General features: G+C 42.7%; 1 protein-coding gene across 3 annotated transcripts in view; it reads right to left on the bottom strand.

The window, feature by feature from the left end:
• Positions 1 to 388: 388 nt before the first annotated feature.
• The window catches only part of nuak2 (NUAK family, SNF1-like kinase, 2), a 50,545-nt gene continuing 29,141 nt past the window's right edge, over positions 389 to 21,792 (bottom strand). For all 3 annotated transcript variants that reach the window (XM_048552927.2, XM_048552930.2, XM_048552928.2), the window contains 5 exons: positions 17,180 to 17,331; positions 11,490 to 11,555; positions 6,782 to 6,901; positions 5,633 to 5,765; positions 389 to 4,233 (listed from right to left, as the gene is read on the bottom strand). In XM_048552927.2, coding sequence (XP_048408884.1) covers positions 3,128 to 4,233; positions 5,633 to 5,765; positions 6,782 to 6,901; positions 11,490 to 11,555; positions 17,180 to 17,331 — 1,577 coding nt within the window. In that variant the 3' untranslated portion in view covers positions 389 to 3,127. The remainder of the gene's footprint in view (positions 4,234 to 5,632; positions 5,766 to 6,781; positions 6,902 to 11,489; positions 11,556 to 17,179; positions 17,332 to 21,792) is intronic.

Raw genomic sequence — 21,792 nt, 5'->3', positions numbered from 1 at the left:
TTGTTCGTTCTGGTCATGTGGAAAATATGAGCATCTGCTGATCAGCTTTTCTCAGCCTCAAATCAACAACTTAACATTGCTGGGAGTTTGAAGAGGAAGGAAAAGTGCTGTGGGGGCAAGTTGTAAGCCAAAAGCTGCATCATTTCAGATTTTTATAAGTTTCAGTAACTATTCAAGTTCAGCAACCAGAAACAGTCACTCCCAAAATAGCCACCAATAGCTGAGACGAGGGAGACTTGGCTACAAAAGAATGGTGACTACAACACACACACACAAACACACACACAGTCATGGTTACAAAAACACCCATCCTTCAGATTAATTAAAGAAAGAAATCAATCATTAAACAGTCAGCTCTAAAAGGTATATTTTTATTTTTATTGTGACAAATGCATTTTAACCATCTAAAAAAAGAAATTCACAGGAAAAAATAAATTAAGAATTTACAACAAAACAAATCACAGATTTCTTCGGTCTAACATTCTGTTTGATACAAATTACTCAGTAATTTAAGGAACACATGTGAAAAGCATGTAGTCCACAGCAGATAGGCAAGAAGATCACAGACTGCTGTAAACCCAAATTTCAGCTCCTGAAACTGGCTTTAAGCTAGTCTGGTTCTTTCAGATTGTGCAGAGAGTGGGGAAATATTGGTGTAATTGGCATCATATTCTGTAACTCCACAAGTGTTCTAATCCTTTCATTTGACAGAGTTTTTTGAAAGCCTTGAACTTAGACATTGAGCATTGGAAGTTTGCAGCCAAATCTGATCTTATCACAGCAACTAACAAGGGTTGCTGTAACAGTAGGGAAGTCAATAGCCTGTGACAGAAAGTGGGAATTTTGCTAGTTTCTTGCCTTTACAAACCCTGAAGCCAGTTGTAGCAAACCACGAACACTCCCAAGCTCTGGTCAGCTAATTCAGGAGCAGACTAAAGGAATCACTTCCAAATTTATTCACTTGTGGCAGAGGATTAAGGGATGATCTAGTAGAGATATTTAGCAGACAATTTGAGGGGGGACAGGCATGAATCAGGGAAACAATTTCCGCTGGAGGGAACATCCAGAACAATGGAGCATAAGACTCCAGATTTAGATCTCAACTATTCTAGGGTGATGTGGGGTGGGGGGGCACTGTTCCACAAATTTTGCAAGGCTGCAACTGTCTCTCCAAACCAAAATTAGGATGAGAGAAAAAAAATCGACAATTTCATAAAAAAGGTTGATAGATGTATGTTTCAAAAGTAGTATCGAATATATGGAATTAAAGATAGGTAATTGATTAAGTAGAGTTAAAATACAGATCAGCCTCAACTGAACAGAATGGGGGCTTATGTTCCTAATAAAAGCCCAGCTTGATAACATTTCAATTTGCTTCACCCCCTTCAATCTAAAAACTCTGCTTTCCAAGTCTCCTTAGACTGTGTCTTCCCTTCAGCTCCCAACCAGCAGAAAACCCATTCACTAGGATTCAAGACATTACTGTCCTGGCCACTTCTGGTAGCCGAACATGTTGAATAAGATTATACCCCATTGTATACAAATGTAAGTGGCAAATTAAATCCAAAACCAATATTTCCCCATTACACAATTTTTCAAAACAAAAAGCAATTCTTGGCAGATTTCAAATCGAGATTTCAACATTCCCTTTCTACAGTCACACGCTGGTCAATGTTGGTTAACGCCCATGTGGTAAAAAAGATCCAACTGTCCCCACTTAGTAATGGGCACATTTTCAAACTCCTGCCTGTTCTCCTGTAAAAACTCTTCACTTCGCAAATATTCACAGGACAGACCACTGCACAGCCTTCATGAAACATGCAGGATTTTAACTCATTACGCTGAGTCTGGGCACTCCCAAATAGGATTCAAGTACTCGTTCAGAAAGAAAATGTCACCCCTCAAATACATTCATTCAGAAAGGCATGCAAAATCATGAATTAGTACATAAAAATATACCTTGCATAAAGAATGGAAATGACAACATTTGCAACATTCAATCTTAGAATGATATATTTAGGTAGCAAAGAAATGAACTTTCGGTATTCTAATTGTATCTAAAAGCACTTAGAAGACAGCAAAAGGTATGTATAATGGCATCAGCTCTTCCCAGTGTAACACACATTATTCTTTTTCTCTAAACAACTTGTTTCCATTGCAAGTTAAAGACTGTACTCAGAATTATGGTCATAAACAGTATTAATTGAGCAGTAGAAAAAATGTTATTAATATTAATTTCTTCCGCATTCACTTATTTACATATAACCAAAAGGTCTGAGGCAGAGGGAAAAATAAATTAACAGGCTATATATATACATATATGTTTGTCACATAAATAGTAAACTCAGTTCAGTTTCGTGCAACTGTCCAATTTTCTTGTACACCTTTCCTTTTTGACAGAGACTGTTAATTTGGTGTACGATTGTACTCATTGTTTGACCAACGATGCAGGCGACAATCGAATAGTCCAGAGCACCGTGGAATGGACTTGATGATTCATTGTCCAACAAGATCACAGACTAACGTGACCCCAAGTTTCAGTACAGACAGACAATCTGAATGGTGGTTCTTGTTAAACTGATCATTGTAAAAGTTCTCCAGTCTCTGCCTCCACCCATCCCACATTCATCAGTACATTTTCTTTTCCTCAAAAGAAAAGTAGGAGGGAGGTGGAAGGGAAAATGGGATCACTCATCTTTTCCTTATCCGCACACCATTATTTCCTCCCTTTCACATGATCATCACTACTTTCCCCTCTTTCACTGTTCATTTCAGTGTTCATAGTGCAGTTTCTGAGTCACCCGATCAGAGTGTTTTCCATTCAGGATCTCAGCTTGATATTAAACAGTTTCCATCCACTCGAGGTGAAACATTTAGATCAAAGAAGTAACCAGTGACTCGTTGCACTATGCCTTGGCTCTGTTCTACATTCTGCAATTTCTTTCACATTCTGCATCTGCACTCTCAATTTGTCCTATATTCTATGCTTCTTCCTCTTTTTTCAAAAGAGGTGTTCTGTAATCTCGACATGTCTCCGTCCTGTTCATCTTCCTTCTCTCGGCACTTGGGCTTTGACATCAACCATTTATAACGAACCATCATTAAGGCACAGGTATAACAGAGCCACTCAGACAAGCTTATTGCAAATCGCCACAGCTTTTTTGTATACCTCAGTCACATGATCAAGGTCCATGAGGGAGAAGTTGCTGTCGCCCAACTCTGTGAAGCACTTCATTTTCCGAAGGCGTGGCCTGCAGTCTGACTCCGATTCTTCCAGGTGGAGCAGGTCATCGGCGGAGACACAGCTCCGCATCTGGGTGCGCTCCTGCCGGCCTTCAGGAAGGTCGAGCCGGTCAAAGGACTCAGAGGAGAGGATGCTGTCCTCGCTTACTGCACTGGATGGGTAGCTCCGGTTCGATGAGAGCCTGATGTCAGAGAAGGCCAACTCATTGAAGGAGCCCAAGCTCTTCAGGGTGGGACTTCCCATTGCAGAGTCAGTGCTGCTGGAGGAGTACTTGCCATTGCGTTTGAGGATGCCTTTGCGCCTGCAGGCTGTCTCTTTGGAGCGATCGCCAATGGACTGGCTGGTGTCAAAACTCCCCACCTCAAAGACTGGGGAGTTCTCATAGTCCAGCAGGTCTGCTGACTCACTTGGCTCTGGTGAAGAATAATAACCAGATTCTCTCTTGACAGGCTTCTTCAGTATTCCCTTCTTCGGCACAGGGACTGCAGTGTTGGGCTCCTGACTACTGGCTTCCACTGCTGATGTGCTCGAGTCTTTTGGAGTGAAGACAGTCTCCTCTGAAGGCGTAGGATGATTGACATTGCCCGCACTGTGTGACCGATGTTCATAATTGTTCTTTTTCTTCAGTATTCCTTTCGGTCTCTTCAACAGTGACTTGCCCTGACTTTCAGAAGCTCCCCCCTCCTGCAGCGACTGTGAGACATCATTCTCCTTCTTCGATTTCTTGAGGGACCTCTGCCGCTCCAGCGGCGAGCCATGCTGCTTGAAGAAACAACGCACTTTCGAGCTGCTTTCGAAGACAATGCGAGATGATCGCTGCAGCCAGTCAGAAGTGACAGTCACTGCCGTTTCATAGTCTTTCACTGGCTCCATCTCGCAGACAGGGGTCTTGTAGCCCCAGTTCACCCACCAGTGATTGGCAACATCTTCAATGGTAGCTCGGCGGTCTGGGTTTACCATCAATAGCCAACGGATCAGCCCACAGGCATCTGAGACACAGTCAAAAATATAAAATGAAGCACCATTTCTAATTGGTTGGAGCAGCAACAACACCATGAGCTCATTTGTACAGAACCTTTAATAGTGCTTTCAAGGTGATTTGCAGGAAGCAAATCAAAAAGATCTCACTAGTTTTACAAGGAGGTATTTAGACAAAAAAACTTCCTCTTCAACCAAGTTTAAAAGGACGATCTTAAAAAGGAGGAATTCCAAAACCTTTCCTCTATAAAGGCTGTGGTTTCAGCTGCAATGATGGAATTATTTTTTTCATTCATGGGTTATGGGCATCGCGAGTTGGACCATCCCTAGTTGCCCCTTGAGAAGGTGGTGCTGAGCTGCCTGCAGATCTGTGTGCTGTAGGTGTAGGGAATTCCAGAATTTTGACCCAACAACACTGAAGGAACAGCAATATATATTCAAGTAGGGAGGGGGAATATCTTGGAGGCAAATTTAAAGGTGGTTGTATTCCCATATATCTGCTGCCCTGGATCTTCTAGATGAGAGTGGTTGTTGGTTTGGAAGGCGCTGTCTAAGGGAGCCTTCATAGAAGTCTTCGGTGCATCTTGTGAATAGTACCCATTAAAACGTAGAGGATGTGCAAGTGTGAGAACTGAAGCAGCGTGGAAATCTCAGTGGGTTTATGAGCTGAAGGAGGTTACAAAGATAGAGGGGGATAAAGTCCTGGGGTGGGGTGTGAAATTTGATACAAAGATGAAAACATTTATATTAAAGATCCTGGCAGACCATGAGCCAATATCGGTCAAGGAGCAAAAGGGTGAACTGGAATTGGTTTAAATGAAGACAACACCTCCTACCATTGCCAGTGAATCATTGTAAAACTGTGTGTTTAACAGTGTTTGCTATCTGCCATTAGCTCTGATGGGAAAGTGCATGGTATTTGGGTCCCAACTTTGATGATCTGCCCTAGGCACAGCTGATGATCTCAGTTAATACGGGCAGTAAAGCTGCCTGATTTTCCACTATCACTTATCCTAATGGAAATAAAAATTAAGAGATACAATTTCAATAATGATGTGAAACAGAGCACTGGAGAAAATCAGCAGGTCTGACAGCATCTGCAGAGAGAGAGAGAGAGAGAGAGAGACAGAGTTGACATTACAAGATCAAAATGACTTTTCTTCCATTCCAAAGGAGAGTCATATTGGATTCGAAGCATTAACTCTTTCTGCTGAGTTTCTCCATCTCTTTAATCTTTTTATTTCAAAGTTCCAGCATCTGCTGTATTTTGTTTTTATCCATAGTGATGTGCCTGCCCTCCTCATTGGCCAACCACGAACAATCGCTTAAGGCCACTCCATCAGTCGCATACCACTTTTGAATGACTCAAGATTGCACAAGGTGCTATATGAATGCAGGTTTTATTTTTACCTGAAGGTTTGGTAGGCTCTCGGTAATCTCCATTGGTGATTTGTTTAACTAGGTTTCTGTAATCATGCCCATCAAAAGGCATAGTGCCATGAACCAAAGTATACAGTAGTACACCCAAGGACCAACTGTCAACCTGCCAGAAGGAAAACAATTCATGTTACCCAGGAAACCAAATTAAGGACACTGGAAGCCAGAAATAGTGGTGAATGGAGGATAATCTTTTATTCAGAACACTACTGATAAATTAGCACTATTCAGACTGTATTGTTCAGTTCTATAGTCCACGCTCAAAGCCTCTCTAAACACCTTGTGTCAACTTGATGTGTAATCAATACACTGTTGTTACCTTCAACACAGATCTTAGACAGACGTGCTGAGCCTTGTGTACAGAGGCGTATCAGTCTTATTTCAGTTACATGTTCTGAAGACTATCACTTGTGTGCAGCTGGGATTAAGAGAATTGCTATCACGTTTGCTTAAAGGCAACAGAATGCAATGTGTCAACATTTGTCTTATAAAGAAAGGACACTTGGTTTATTTGCTAACACTTCATGGCCAGATGGCATGTATTATAGCTGCCCAGCTATATGTGCCTTATATATACACTAGAGACCTATTCCAAACCCAGCCAAAATCTAGACTATGCAATCACATTGAAGTTGCAGCAAAGAAATATTTGACCCATTGAGCCTCTACTGGCGTTTAAGTAAAGGAACCTCTTTGCACCTTCCTTCACCTCATCCTGTCTTCAATTCCCTTCATTCCTTTCTCCCTTGGGTGCTCATCTAGTTTCATTTGTGCAGTTCACCTCAAACAGTCCTTATGGTGAGAGCTTCACATTCTAACAACTCCATGAATAAGGAAGTTTTGCCTGAGTTCGCTACTGAATTTGAGAGACCATCATCAAGTCCTGGCTCCTAAGTTTGGACTCTACTTGCTACTGCCATCAAACTCAGGCCTCCTCTGGTTTCACAACACAGAGGTCCTTGACAGGAACACCAGCGTGCGAAGATGAGGATGGTTGATGTGTTGTGTCAGAGCTCCAAGTAAGCACCTAACCTTTGCTTGGACCAAATACAGAGCCCGCTGAGAAAAGTATATTCTGAGGTCTCTGCCAATCAGAGGGAACAATTAAGAAACTGCACTGACCTCAGGACCCCTGTAAGGGCGGCCATTGACAATCTCTGGTGATGCATACAAGGGGCTGCCGCAGAAGGTCTGCAGAAATCGGTCTTGGTGGTATAAGTTGGAGAGACCAAAATCAGCAATCTAGGAAGGAAAGATTGAAAGACAATTTTAGAGGAAAGAAGATCCATCACTGTTTGAACTTTGCCTCTTGTAAATCAAAAATTCAAACAACAACTCACTGCGAGTGATAAGTGACACGTAGCATGAACATAGGGTTGCTAAAAAGACTCTAAACAAGCAAACAGTGCAATTCGCAGTATATTTACTTAAGAGAATTATACGTGCTTGGATCAGATCAAGCTGAAGAGAATTGACAGATGGTATGTATGTAATTACTTTTTTTATATGTCAGGGTTAATGCAAGGAGGAGGAGCTATATCTGGGTCTGGACTGCACAGTTTCCCAAAGGGTCTCTCTGGCCTCGTTTCTAATACAAGAGTTAGGCACCAAGCCAAAAATTCTCGTTTCTTATTTTTCCAAAATAAAACAGCTGCAACTGGTTTGAAATCAGACGTCAAGAAGGGAGGCAGTGACTGGGGGACTGAGGGGAGTGCTGGTCATCTCCTTCCTCCTCCACTTGCTGCAGTTAGGGGTCCAAAGTGACTGTAGCTGAGCCGAGTACATTCAAATCTTTTCAAGCCAGAGATGGCAGTACAGGGAGAGAATTTCAATTTGAAAAGGCTAAAGGAGTGCTGAGGACAAAGCAAATATAGGCCAACACTCCAGTGTCAACACCAAGAGCTGGTGTGGCTGTATTTCATGTGGGATGTTTGCCAACCTGCACTGACTTACACAACCACATGGCCACCATAGATAGATACGGCACCTGATGTCCTATGCCAATATTTGTCTTTCTTTCTAACAAGAAGTGTGCCCATGTTTATCCATCAATCGAAACCATTAAAGAAAGAGATTACCTAGTTATCACCACACTGTGGGAGCTTGCTGCGCATAAATTGGCTTTTATTTCCTATGTTACAACAATTACAGGTTGGAAAGCGCTTTTGGTACATCCAGACACTTTCTCTCTCACCTATCTTGGGTGTGGCCAGGCCAGTTCTCATGGCAGAGCTGAGACAAGTTAGGCAGCACAAAGTCACGATCTCTGGTCTTATGTAGGTGAGTAACACACCCTGGCCCTGAATTATCCAGTGACCCCTTGGTCTGCCCTGAGCCTCAAAAACACTGAGCAGTTCAGCTGACATAAAAACCATTTCCATCTAAATGCACTGCACTGTGAATACACCCAGCGATGAAATCATTCCTACTGCTTACTTAAACTGACAGAAAAGCCACAGGAACAGATGTGGTCATTACAGTCCCTCAAAACTGTTCCATCATTTAATTAGATCAAAGCTGATCTGCATTTTGAGCCCATCGTTTTTACCTCCCTCGATGCTTTCAATTTTGTAGATTTTAAGAGATCATGTGAAATATTAACTAGCAATTTGAAAAATCAGGGTCAGCTTTGATCACAGGCCTTTGAGCATCACAAAAGATAAACACAGACTCGTTGCAAAAATAGGCTGAATAGATACTGCAAAATGAGAGTCTAATGCAATTAGTACACCCCAGTGAAGGGTGGGCTCCAGTCAGCTACTGGTTGAGCCTTTGGAGGGGAGTGCTTTTACAGTTCACTTCAGGGCCTGGTCAGAGAGGCAGAGGAGGAAATCAGATGGGGTCTCTGGTCTATTTATCATATAGCACTTCTTGCCTTTAGGTGCACGGGGGCTATGGCAATGCCAGAATCAGGCTGACCTCTTGTTATTTTCTACAATCAAATATTTTCATGGCACTACAGAATGGATAGGCTAGACAAAGGTATAAATACTTGTGAAACCGCACTCAACAGCTTCAGAAGAAAACAAAGTGGGGGAGAAAAACTGAAACAAGTGCATGGTGTGTTGTCAGATTGAATAATAAATTCCAAAATTAAAGAAATAAGGGACAAGGCTGGAGTCGACCATATGGCCCATCAAAATTTCTCCACCATTCAATGAGATCTTGGCTTATCTTCTATCTCACTGCTTGCATTTCCTCCATGAGCCCCAATTTCTTTAAAACCACAAAAAACTATCCTATTCTGCTTTGAAATAACAGAGTGTGGAGCTGGATGAGCACAGGGGGCCAAGAAGTATCTTAGGAGCACGAAAGCTGATGTTTCAGGCCTAGACCCCTCTCCCCTCTGTTTTGAATGCACTCCGTAAGTAAGCATTCAATGCTCTGAAGAAAAAAAGTTCAAATATTCAATGAAAATCAGACCAAACTGCTGCAATCTGGTTAAATGATTGCAGACAGAATTTACAGATTCTCAACTAGAATCAATTATTACAGAAATCCATTGCAAAAAACATCTGTAGAGTGGAATTTTATGAATTTGATCTGATTAATGCTCTTTAACATTCCTTTGTTACTTTCCCATTCGGCATCTTTTTGTCCTTAAAACATCCATCATCAGGCCCAAAACTGTAGTGTAACTGAAATGAATATTCAGAACTCTGTCTCTTTATCTAAGGATTTCAGAATGACAAAAATCAGAAGAAACCAGTTGGTCTAACCAAGTTAACAACAGCTCTTTAAATGATCTAGTTCACCCTAATTACTTGATCTTTCCCCTATATTTTCCATTCCAATGATTTATCCAAGTCCAAAAACAAAAATTAAAGACTGAGAATGCTGGAAAAACTCAGCAGCTCAAGCAGCTTCTATTGATAGAAATCAGAGTTAATGTTTTGGGATGAGTAGTCTTTCTTCATCACAGAGAAAGAACCTCTCTTGTTGTTTACAAGAAGGGTCACTGCACCGGAAACATTCTTTAAGGGAAAGTTAGTTTCTTTCTCTAAACAGAAAAATCAATTATTTGGGGAATGTGCATTTTGCTGGCTGGGACAACATTTATTGCCCATTCCTAGTTGCCTGTGAGGTGATGGTGGCAAGTTGACTTTTGGAATTGCTGAAGGTTATTTGCTATAGGAGAAGGATTTCATATTTTGACCCAGTGACAGTGCAGAAACAAACATATATTTCCAAGTCAGGACGAGGGTGGCTTGGATGGGAACTTACGGGTGCTGATGTTCCTGGTCTTTCTAGATGGAGTTAGTAATGGGTTTGGAGGGTGCTGCCTAAGGAGACCTGGTGAATTTCTACCGTGCAGCTGGAAGATGGTGCACACTGCTGCTATTGAGCATTGATACTTAAGGGAGTGAAGGCTTGTGGTACCAATTACATTGGCTGCTTATCCAGGCTGGTGGGGAGTATTCCATCACTCTCCACCTGTACCTTGTGGATGCTAGGCAGACTTTGGAAACTCAAGAGGCTAGTTTCTACTTGTAGGATTCCAATCCTCTGACGTGCTCGTGTAGCTGGATTATTGGTGTGCCTGGTCCAGTTCAGTTTCTGGCAACTGTTGATAGTGGGCAATTCAGTGATGGTAACGTTATTGTATATCTAGGGGTGATGGTTCGATCCAGTTGAGGGGGAAAGGAAGATAAATACACACAGATAGGGTTAGATGTACCATAAATTGCTTGGCATGGATCAGTTGGACCAAATGAACAGATTCTGTCTGCAATATCTACATAAAAGCAGAAAGGGAAGGGAAAACACCCAATTCCAATAAATGATTGTGAAGTGAACTGAAACATTGGACTGTCTGAAATCTGCTCTGAAGATCTAAAACAGGTAGCTCTTGACACAGATAGCCATGGCTATGGTTTAAATCGAGCCTGGGCACAGATTGTGTGTAGGTATTCTGCAATGGGTGTCAGTGATTGCTACTTGGGGTGATTGAGTGGTTTTTGATGCTGGGGAAGAGAGAAGTAGTGACACTCTCATTGGAACTGAAAATAGATTTCTGGAAAAATGAGAGATTGGGACTGAGTGACTCTTATTGAGATAGTTAGGGCTGAGTATGTTTGTAGCAGTTGCTAAGTGACAATGCTTGTTTGTTAAGTGACCTTTTAGAAAACCCATCACAAAACAATCCCATTTATTGGTTTGCAAGGGAACAGAGGCTGCAATTAGTATTTTAATCAACTTAGCCTGCTGCAGTCAGGAAGGTAATACTTATTGATTTGAAGAGTACAGTAACGTGGAGGCAGAAACAAAAGGTGAATGATTTTCCAGACAAGGGTACCTTGTTTCAGGCCATCCCTAAGTAATCACAGAATCAGGGAGAAACACACTTTTCAATTCAGAGGCTATTTCTCCTCTACACACAGTCTCCATTTTATATTTATAATCGCACTTTTAATTTTGCAAAGCATCTCAAGTTATATCATGGAAATGTTATCCAACAGATTTCGACATTCAGCCACATGAGACATTAGAGCTGATGGCCAAAGGCTTCCTCAATGAAGCAAAAATGACTTTAAAAAGGACAGCATAGCAACAGAGGTGCAGCAAGGAATTCTGTAGTTTAAGGCTCTCAGCTGGATTTGAAAATAGTGAGCAATCACACTGCTGATCACTTTCAGGGACGCTAAATTTGGAGCGGCACAGGTATTTCAGAGGGCTATGAAAGCAATGGGAGATAGGGAGGAGGAGGTAGAACCATGGAGGGATCTGCAATAAAAAAGTCAACACCATGGCTAAGGGAAACTTCACACCTTTAACCGAGAAACTGCTCTCTGAACAAACTTCAGCAACCTGGCAAAGCCGCACTCCTTACCTTGACATTCCTGGTGGCATCCAGCAGGATGTTCTCCAGCTTCAGGTCCCGGTGCACAATCCCATTCTGGAAAACAGGAAACCAAACCAAGACCATAAATTCTTCGCTCCGATCGAGAGGGTGCTGAGAGACAGTCAAACATTTCTCAATCCATCTCGGCTTTACTGCATACTTGAAAAAGGTTTAGACAGTGGAAACAAAGGAGCTTCGAGTTCCTTTGTCCCTCCCTCTGTGCAGAGAGTGGTGCTCACTCATGAAGGGCTTCAAGCTCCTACAGAGGCAATAATTTTGTTATGCAGAGATAAAGTGTGGAGCTGGATGAACACAGCAGGCCAAGCAGCATCTTAGGAGCAGAAAAGCTGACGTTTTGGGCCTTTGTTATGCAGTTGTTTGCATTTCTTGACTGAGCACTGCAGAGCTGCATTGTTCAGTGTGCCCTTGTCTGGCAGATGGTTTAACTGGAATAGCGAGGCATGGAACTTTGACACTAAGAATTCGGGATGTGAACCAGCAGACATGGGAAGAAGACAGCACCCACTTGCCTGTCAGAGGAAACTAGGCTGGGAGTGCCGTCTAGCCCAAGGAGCAGTTGTTTCAGCGTTCTACAGTCAATGCATTCAGCTCATTTTCAAGCCTCCAGCGCTCGTTCCTGCTTCTCCTGAAGATGTTAGCTGCCTCATGCTGTGCTACAGCTCTGAACAGAACTGCCCCAATCCAATAATGTCCAAATAACCCCAAATCCCACTTTATCAGTGCGAGAAGATTACATGAAATTTCAGGCAATGCAACACACAAATCTATCCACCCTAGACTTGTCCAAGCCGATAAAATCATATTTGAAGTTTCCAGAAATTAATCTCTCAAACCAGAAAAAAAAAAATCAGGGTCTATTTTTTTCCCCCAATTTCTTTAAACATGTTTTGCTTACAAAAAATTTCCAGTCATGTTGTTAATTTGTGTCCTTTTGTTACCATTCCTTAGTTGTTCCCTGTTAAAATGGAGGACAGCCTTGAACCCCTGCAGTCCATACGGTGAAGGTGAGGCATTGGTGCTGTTGAAGATTGAGCATTTGAACCAGAGATAAAAGTGAAAGAAAAAGAGTTAGGGTAGACCATTCAGCCCACTGAGATGGCTCTTCCATTCAATATGACTATCTTCAGGTTCAAATCCTTTTTCCCATATCCTCAATCTTGCCAAGAGACAAGAAGTCCATCTCACCCCTAAGTATATTTAGTGATGGAGCATAGTCAACCTTTTGAGACAGAAAATTCAGTTACAAATCAAATGAAGAAATTCTCTCTGATCACAGACTGAAGTGATCACCTTGAAGCTACGCCCAGTGTTCTAGGTTCCCCAAAGAGGGGCTAACAATCTGTGTCTAACCCTATCAAGGCCCTTCAGAATGAATGAAATCACTTTTCATTCATCTAAATTCCAGGGATTACAAACCCAAGTTTCTTCAGCTTCTCCTCAATTGATGGTTCTCTCATTCCAGGGGCCTAGTGAACCTTAACTATTCCACCTCCAACACAATCGTATCTATCCTTATGATGACATAACTGTCAAAAACAAAAAGAATATTTCAAGGGCAGGACTGGGCAGTACATGTTGAATCCTACAGGAAGAAAATCTGACCAAAGACAGCATTCTTGAAATCTACTTGTGAAATTGATCAGCACCACGCAGGTGCAGTGTGCCGGGGGATCTCACTGGGCAGAAAAGGAACAGGGAGCCCAGCTACATTTTTGCATTCTTAACCCCAGGGATGGGAAGATAACTGTGGAACCCATCTTAGCCGGAGGAGGGGAAGATAGCAATGACTGAGGAATGAAAGTCAAGGCTCTATGTGCTCCTGCAATGCCAAGTGGTGCTTTCAGACACCAGACTACGAGTCTTATTGCCTGACATACAGAAAATAAGATTGCATGTCGCTTTCAGCTAAATCTCCAGCTTGGCTTTCATCTTTTGAGGCTGAGCATTCATTGTGGGTATTGAATCCAGGCCCCACATTCCAAACAATTGTCCATTAAGTTTCTTGGTTCCCCTTGAATGAAAAAGAGTGTTTGAAGAAAAGCCCTGAAGGTTTAATTCCCCTCGAGTCTTGTCTAAAGAGAACTGGAAAATGAGTAGAGTCTTTTATGTGGAGGTGGTGTGGGAGGAAAAGCAGAATGACCTTTCACCTCTGGCATGCCTTCCCCCTATCTTCCCACCACCCCCACGGTCTTTCTCCACCTGCAGTGAACACAGGGCTTGTAAATTAGGCTCAATTGGAAACAGGCTTCGTCTGATCCCTGCACATGACTTGTATTGCCCTAACGCAAAGTGGCACAACGCCAAGACACACAGCATGCAGACTAGCTCTCTCTAGCTTGCTGTGCCCCAGCAGGTTGCTTCAGAGGTACCTGGGGACGAATCAACCACCATCCAAGGAGCAAGAAAACAAAGCCCCTCAAACGCAGCTCATCCCACCCCAAAAACACTCAGCCCTTCTAACAAGGGACCTGTGCAATCTTACGAGAAAGGGGACTGGTATAATTGAATTATTACTAATAGGGAACAACATCTATTTTGAGCTGGTCACGTTGGGTTGCCAACATCTGTTTTAACTTTTTTGGTTTTAAAAAGACCCAGGTGGTTAGAAATGATTCTTGCATGTCGCCAAATATTATGAAAACACAAATGGGACTTGTTCTAGACAGTACTGGATTATTTGGGAGAGCAAAAAGAAAATAAAATGAAACAGGAAATTCAAATCTTGCAACTTCCTTTCCTTTAAAAGGGAAAATGATCACGAACACATTTATTTTTTTGGACAATGTTTTCAAGTGAGGACAGAACACTGGCACTGGGATCAGCTGAAGAGTGTTTGGCAAATGGTCTTTTAGCTTGTTGATGCCTGGAAGAGTAGTTGGTAAGGTTGAAAGAGCCCAGGCTACACACGGTGCCAATTATGGGTACCCAGGCAATTTCTGTGCCCCAACTCCCTGTGAATACCACAATGAAAGGAAGCAGCCATTCGGCCCCTCAAGTTTGTTCAGCCATGCAATTAGACCATGGCTGCTCTGTATCACTTCCATAGTCCTCAACTCAGCAACTTCTTTTTCTTTAGATTTATTCACTGGATGAATTGGGTATAATCTCATATTAAGGAATCATCCAATTAGAACAGAGATGAGAAGCCACTTCTCTCAGAAGGTAGCGAATCTGTGGAATTCTTTACTGCAGAGGGCCACTGGGGCTCAGTAAATAAGTAGACAATTTTTAAAATTATAAAGGGAATTAAAAGTTATGGGGATAAAGCAGGAAAGTGGAGTTAAGGATTAATGATCTCATTGAACGGAGAAGCTGACTTGATGGGCCAAGTGGCCTACTTCTGCTTTCAAGTCTTATTGTACTGAATGCTATGATGTATGTTTTTCTGGCTGGGCTAGCATATAGTGCCCAAATCCTAGAGAAGGTGATGGTGAATCACCATGTTGAGCTGTTGCAGTCGTTGGGACACAAGTAGTATCATTGGGAAGGGAGTTGGATCCAGTGACAGTGGATGAAGGGTGATAGATTTCCAAGTCGGGAGGGAACGTGAGACTTGGAGGGAAAGTTGCACTTGGCAATGTTTGCATGTATCTGATCTTGGAACTGGTCAAGGTCATGGGTTTGGGAGGTGCTGCTGAAGGAGACTTGCTGCTGTGCTTCGTGTAGATGGTACTGACAACTGCCTGTGCGCGCTGGTGGAGGGAGGTATTCATCAGAGTCTGGAAAATGCCAATTAAGCCCAGCTTTGACAAACATTCCAGCAAAAGAGTGCGTCAAACGAGTGCGTCAAACAAGTGCTTCCTGATTTCTCTTCCTACACAGCTCTCCTTTTAAAATTATGCTCTTTTGTTCATGATTCTCCCAGCAGGGGGTATTTTCTCTGTATCAACCTCCTCCAATGCTTTTATAATTTTAAGCAATTCCATATGATTACCCCACACAATCTCCTGTAGTAACAGGAAATACAAGGCTTGCTTACTTATCTGGTCCAACCTGGATGGGTGGGGGGAGCAGAGAGTGGAGAAGGGAGTGAAATCTGTCAAGGAATGCTGTCTCAGATCATCAGTCACATTTACAGGAAAAGACATGACTGGGTGGGCTCTGGCATTACACCTATAGAGCTATCAGGGGTCTTGATGATATTACAGTTGGGATCACACAAGAAGGAAATTTGCTGGATTTGATTCGGACCACACCCGATACGAGTGTGAATGGAGAAGAGGGGAAAAAGAAACTGTAGATGCTTTTTAATTACAGTAAAAATGTTTCTTAATCTCCGATATTGCCAGCTCAGGTTTCACGAGAGGCAAAACACAGACAAAAAAAAAACTCTCCCACACATTCCTCAACTTTAGATTCAAAATCACAAATGAACTTGACTGCATTCTTGTTGGTCTAGCTATTCTCGAAAGCATGGAGGGTTAGATTACAAAAGATGGGAAGAAAGGAAAACATTTAACAAGAAAACACCTTGATGCCTGCCCAGTTTTCTTTTGTTAATTAAAAGCAGCATCACTTTGTTGATAAAAAGAGCTTCGCACGAATGGGAATTCAGATGCAAAAAATGGCAAACACTCCTTCCCTATTCTCAACCCCTCCAACCCTGCCTTCCCCCATAACCCTCTGCAGAGTACGTCATTAACATGTCGATATCAACCAGCCAGCAGCGATTGCCGGAATCAAAGAATTCATGTTGATCTATATGTCATATTCGTCAGCACACTCAACGCACCCATTTTATTTTGGACAGAATAACATCATTCAAACCTGTGACCTTATCAGCAAAGAATCTGGTTACACCTAAGGTAATTGTTTGAAAACAACCTGTTTCTCACCAGCCCTCATTAAAATACAATGAGTGTCAGTTGGAGGGTTTTACTTTCAGTTACTTCACTTTCTCTGTTCCCAGGGTAACTGATTAGCACAGGGGGCTGAGCATTCAATAGGTACCAGGGACCCACTGATCCCTCACCTGAGCAAATCTGAATGGAGAGAGTATCCGCAAGCTATTGGACTGCATGCGGCTTCACAACCACACCCAACCCTGACACTCCAGACACCAGCCTGTGCATATCCGCCAGCATCAACTTATGTACGTCCCTCACCAATCTCTCTTACCGAAAGGCAGGAACAAGGTACTACAGATGGAGGAGTCTGTACCGAAAACAAAAAACGCTCGAAATCACAGCGGGTCAGGCAACATCCATGCAGAGGCAGCCAGCCAACATTTTGAGTCTAGACGACTCATCATTAGAGCTGAAGTGACATGGGGAGGAGGCAGTATTCATGCTATATGCAATAAGCTCTGCAATTGCGGAGTTAAATGAAACCCCACAACTTGAAACCAACCTGGGAGGGGCACTGATAGGATTGGGTGGGTGGGTGGGATGTGGTGGTACTGCAGGTGGGGCAGAGAATCACCAAAATGGATTATGTAGAGAGACAGTGTAAGACTGAACGAATGAGAAACAGACACAGACAGACAGTGTGCACATCAGTATAAAAGTTGCATACAGCTATGTAAGTTGCAGTGTTCACTAATTCCGATTGTGCAGACAAAGCCCATTGGGAAAAAAAAAAATCGATTTGTGTTAGAATCCCATATGCCACCCACCGAGAGAGACAAGCTGTTTAGCAGATGCTGTCTGATATCATACCTTGTGACAGTAATGAATGGCAGATACAATCTGTCTGAAGAAATGACGGGCTTCTTGCTCAGTCAGACTCTGCTTCTCATTGATGAAGTCGTATAGATCACCCTTGCTTGCATACTCCATAATGATCACAATTTTATCCTTGTTTTCAAAAACTAAAAGAAATTAAGAATAAAGAAAAGCCCATAAGTGTACTGACTTTTGAAGGGTGTACACTATTCCATTAACATTGGCAAACCTTGTCATGACAAGTTTATGTCACCAAAGCAAACCCCTAATTGAGGTTAGAACTCAGATCACCAGATGGCAATGAAATTGGTGGTTTTGATAGCCATAGTGAAAGAGCTCAAAATGACTGGATGAATGGTTCATGTTAAAATAACAGCTCTCAGCGGGGAGCCAGTCAATACCAGCTCAGGTTGAAGACCAAGCTAGGAGATAACCCTCTGACTCAATCTCCAATTGACAGCAGCATCACCCTAAGAGCTGCAGATTCAACGAAGTTAAATGCAACAGGCATCAGGACCATAAATGAAGATTGTTGGTGAACAAGATCTGTATTTTCACTGTTACCACAGCTACCTGAAAAAGCTGGCTGTTCATTGATAGAAAGTAAGCAAACTGATGTGGGCCTCTCTTTTGTCTGTCCTCAGCCAAAGCTGAAGGCAGCAGTAAGAGTGCTAACTAATGGCAAAAAGTTCAGTAAAACTCAGGCTGGGTCATTCTTAATCAGAACATGGAAAAACTCTGTTAGAAAAGGATGCCTCATCAGTGTTTGACTCCGAATAACGGTAGGCTTGGCTGTGATATCCTCATGGCCAAATAGCCCAAAAAATTTCAATGACCAAGGCAATAGCAAGTGGAAGTACCTTGGAAAAGTACCTACACCCACTGCCCAAGATAACAAGGTGTGGAGCTGGATGAGCACAGCAGGCCAAGCAACATCTTCATCCAGCTCCACACCTTATTATCTCGGATTCTCCAGCATCTGCAGTTCCTATTATCTCTGATACACGCACTGTCCAATCACTACAGTTCTTCCTTAGATTCAGTGCTAGATCCTATTCACAATGGGTTATTCCAGTCACCTCTGCTGTATGGCATATTTTGACATCTAAAAATCGCACCATAAAACTCTCCATGTAACATGCTGTATGTTTGTTAACAACTAGAACAGATAAAGTCTGTGAAGTAAATGTGTTATAATCTTTGTAATAACAGAACAAAAAATGTCAAGGAACTCCCTCTCCATTTTCATATCACAAGAACAATATTGATTGCGCATCACCAGCCACCCACTAGGAATCTAACTCATTATCTTTTGTTCAACAAACCACACCTCAACATTTATTGAAAAGAAAATGACACCAACAAATTCTGAGCCTTATGATCTGTTGCTCAGCGTTTTGTTTAACTCTTTCATGGGCTGTGGGCATCGCTGGCTGGGGCAGGATTTATTGCTCATCTCTGGTTGTCCTCAAAGTAGTGGTAAGCCACCTTCTTGAACCACTGCAGTCTATACGCAGCTAGGACACAGAATGCTGACAGGCAGGGAGCTCCAGTATTTTGACTGAGTAGCAATGAAGCATTTGCAATGCACTTTGGGAGATGGGAGGCCTAACAAACCTGCCTCATGTTCTGGCCTTGCCAGAAATAGTGGGCTCTTCCAGGAAGTTGGGGCGAGGGTGCGAGGTGGAGACTCGCATGCAATTAGGACCCAGAGAGCTAAGGGTTTCACTTGACTTGTGCAATTCTTTGACTTGACCAGGTCAAGAGAAGCTCAAGTTAAAAAGGAACAGCACCCTACAATGCGTGCTCACTGAAGCCTGACTATCTTGGTGTGAATTCCACAAGAAGTGACGAAAGTTTTCCAACAGCCATCAAATTAAATAGACTGTGACCAACAACATTCTTTTAGTCATGCAGGGAAAGACTGCATGCAACTCTCACAATGGGAAGGTTGCAGGTGAGGGAAGGAGTAGGCAGCAATATTAATCCTGAGTACTCAGAGATGGTAGGAACTGCAGATGCTGGAGAATCGAGACAACAAGGTGTAGAACTGCATGAACACAGCAGGCCAAGCAGCATCTGAGGAGCAGGAAAGTTGACATTTCGGGTTTGGAACCTTCTTCATTTCTGATATCTCGTATACTCCCTCAGTCAGTCCCCGTTTCCGCTGACCATGAGAATTTTTATGGTTTATCCTAAACACCAATGCACCAAAAATGGTGTTTTGTGTAGCTTTGAAAGCCAAACTCTGAAGGATCCTTACAAGATGCCATTAGCAATAATCAAATGATCATCAGAAAATAGTCAACCCTACTCGTTCTTAATTATCGACTGCAGTGACTGGAAGAAAGACTCAGAGACAAGGGAATCAATGCCAGTGTCTCCAATATTTGGCAGTTTGGCACTTCTGACTGCACATATTAGTCCCAGAGACAGCAACTCATAGCTCAGGTCAGGGATGGGAGAAGGGAACAAGAAATTGCAACATGCAGCCTTACGCATTTGGGACGAATTGGGGGAAGGTGACAGCTTAGTGGTATTATCATCGGATTGTTAATCCCAAGTAATGTTCTGGGGAGACTGAGATAACAAGGTGTAGTGCTGGATGAACACAGCAGGCCAAGCAGCAGAGGAGCAGGAAGTCTGACATCTGACGTTTCGGGCCCAGAAGGTCTAGGCCCGAAATGTCAGCCTTCCTGTTTGGCCTGCTATGTTCATCCACCTCTATACCTTTTTATCTCAGATTCTCTGGCATCTGCAATTCCTGCTATCTAATATTCTGGCGACTCTGGTTTGGATCCCACCATGACAAATGGCGGAATTTGAATTCATTAGAACTCTGGAATTAAGAGTGAATCCACAGTGGATTGTTGGAAAAGCCCATCTGGTTCACTAATGTCCTTTAGGGAAGGAAACTGCCATCCTTACCTGGTCTGGCCTACACATGACTCCAGACCCACAGTAATGTGACCTTAAGCTGCCCTCTGGGTAATTAGGTTTGGACAATAAATGCTGGCCTAGTTAGTGATGCCCTCATCCTATAAATGAAAAGCCCAAGTGGCACTATACCCTGGCTGGTCAGCATACAGGCTCTCATTTCAGGGAGGTCCTACTTTGAAATAATAAATAATGTCAGACATTCCAACCATCTGAAGGCACCACAGAGGATTTTCTGCATGGCAGGTGCCAATGATGATGGTAGAACCCAATGCCATTCTTTGTAGCACCAGAGAGACATGGCAAAGCACCATGGAATGAACTTCAGCACTCCTGCACATTCGTCATAGAAGAGATCTCCAAGGAGACAATACCACAAATACCAGAAACGTTCTTCTGGGGCTGTTGGTTTGGTACTTGTAGGTGAGCCTGGAATCTCTTCAATCTTTACCTAATGGCATGACTTCTGATTTTATTTGCTGAAAATCAGCCAAATAAATTGTGAAGGAGGGAAAATCCCTGTGGGGTGATATCAGTTTGCAGTATTCCCCTTCACTTTAGAGAGATTCCCCTAACATTAAAAACAGCATCGGGAACATTTATGAAATGAAACGAAACTGAGAGCTTCGTAGAGAATGTTAAAAACCTGAGGTGAGTCTGACCCAAGATAACATTAAGAATTCCTGTCTCATGAGAAAGCAATTCTTCTTTAAGCTTCCAGTTTCTTTTCTCACCAGCTGCTGTTCCTGACCTACAGTTTAGCTTCCAAGTGGCATATGTTAGAAGTGCTTTGGTACCAAAAAACTCATCATTTGTCTGGCCACACCTCAAGTAGGGCCAAGGTGCCAGGCTTATTTCCAGTGCAAAACTCCATTGGGACATAATACCAGCAGGTTTTAAATCCACCAAACCATCAAAATTATAGCAATCTCATTTACACCTTAAGACATATTCACACTATGATGGCTCAACAAAGTCAGCTGGTAGTGCTGTCACCTGGCTGCGTTCCCCAGTTTAAACTCCACAATTTCTTTGTATTTCAAAAAAAAAGTTTTTTTGGGAGGGGGGGGAAAAGAGGGGTCTCTGTCTACTTTCTTAGGTGGGCTTTAAAAAAAATCCCACACCACTATTTTGAAGAACCAGAGAGCTCTCTCCCTGTCCTGGCTAGTATTTAACATCAACACACACACATACACAAAGTATCCGGCCATTAACAGATTGGTATTTGTGGGATCTTGCTGTATTGGCTGACCTATTTCCTTACGATTACAACAGTGACCAAACTTCGACAGGACTTCATTCGCTGCAAAGTGCTTCGGGGCATCCTGGGAGCACGCAAGGCGCTATACAAATGCAAGTCCTTTCTCGTTCATTGTGGCCGCTGGAGGTGTGGAACGAGGCACCAGAGACACAGCGAGAGGAACGACAATGCAATAAACAGGAGAGGAGACACAACACTGTATCAGCCAGGTCGAAACAGCTAAAAAAAAGCACTAAAACAAAAAAAAAGTGTCGGATTTGGGCCGAATAAGAGCGTGTTGTTTACATCAGACAGCAGACACCAGAGAATGATGGCATTATCCAACCACATGGAAATTTCCTTCATTTTCATCCACTGAATTCATGGCAATAATAGGGACTCGACGTGATTGCAGGGAATAATGAACAAT

The sequence above is a fragment of the Stegostoma tigrinum genome, chromosome 21, assembly GCF_030684315.1.
Source record: "Stegostoma tigrinum isolate sSteTig4 chromosome 21, sSteTig4.hap1, whole genome shotgun sequence".
NCBI classification, from domain to species: Eukaryota; Metazoa; Chordata; class Chondrichthyes; order Orectolobiformes; family Stegostomatidae; genus Stegostoma; species Stegostoma tigrinum.
This window is presented reverse-complemented; position numbering and strand designations above follow the sequence as displayed.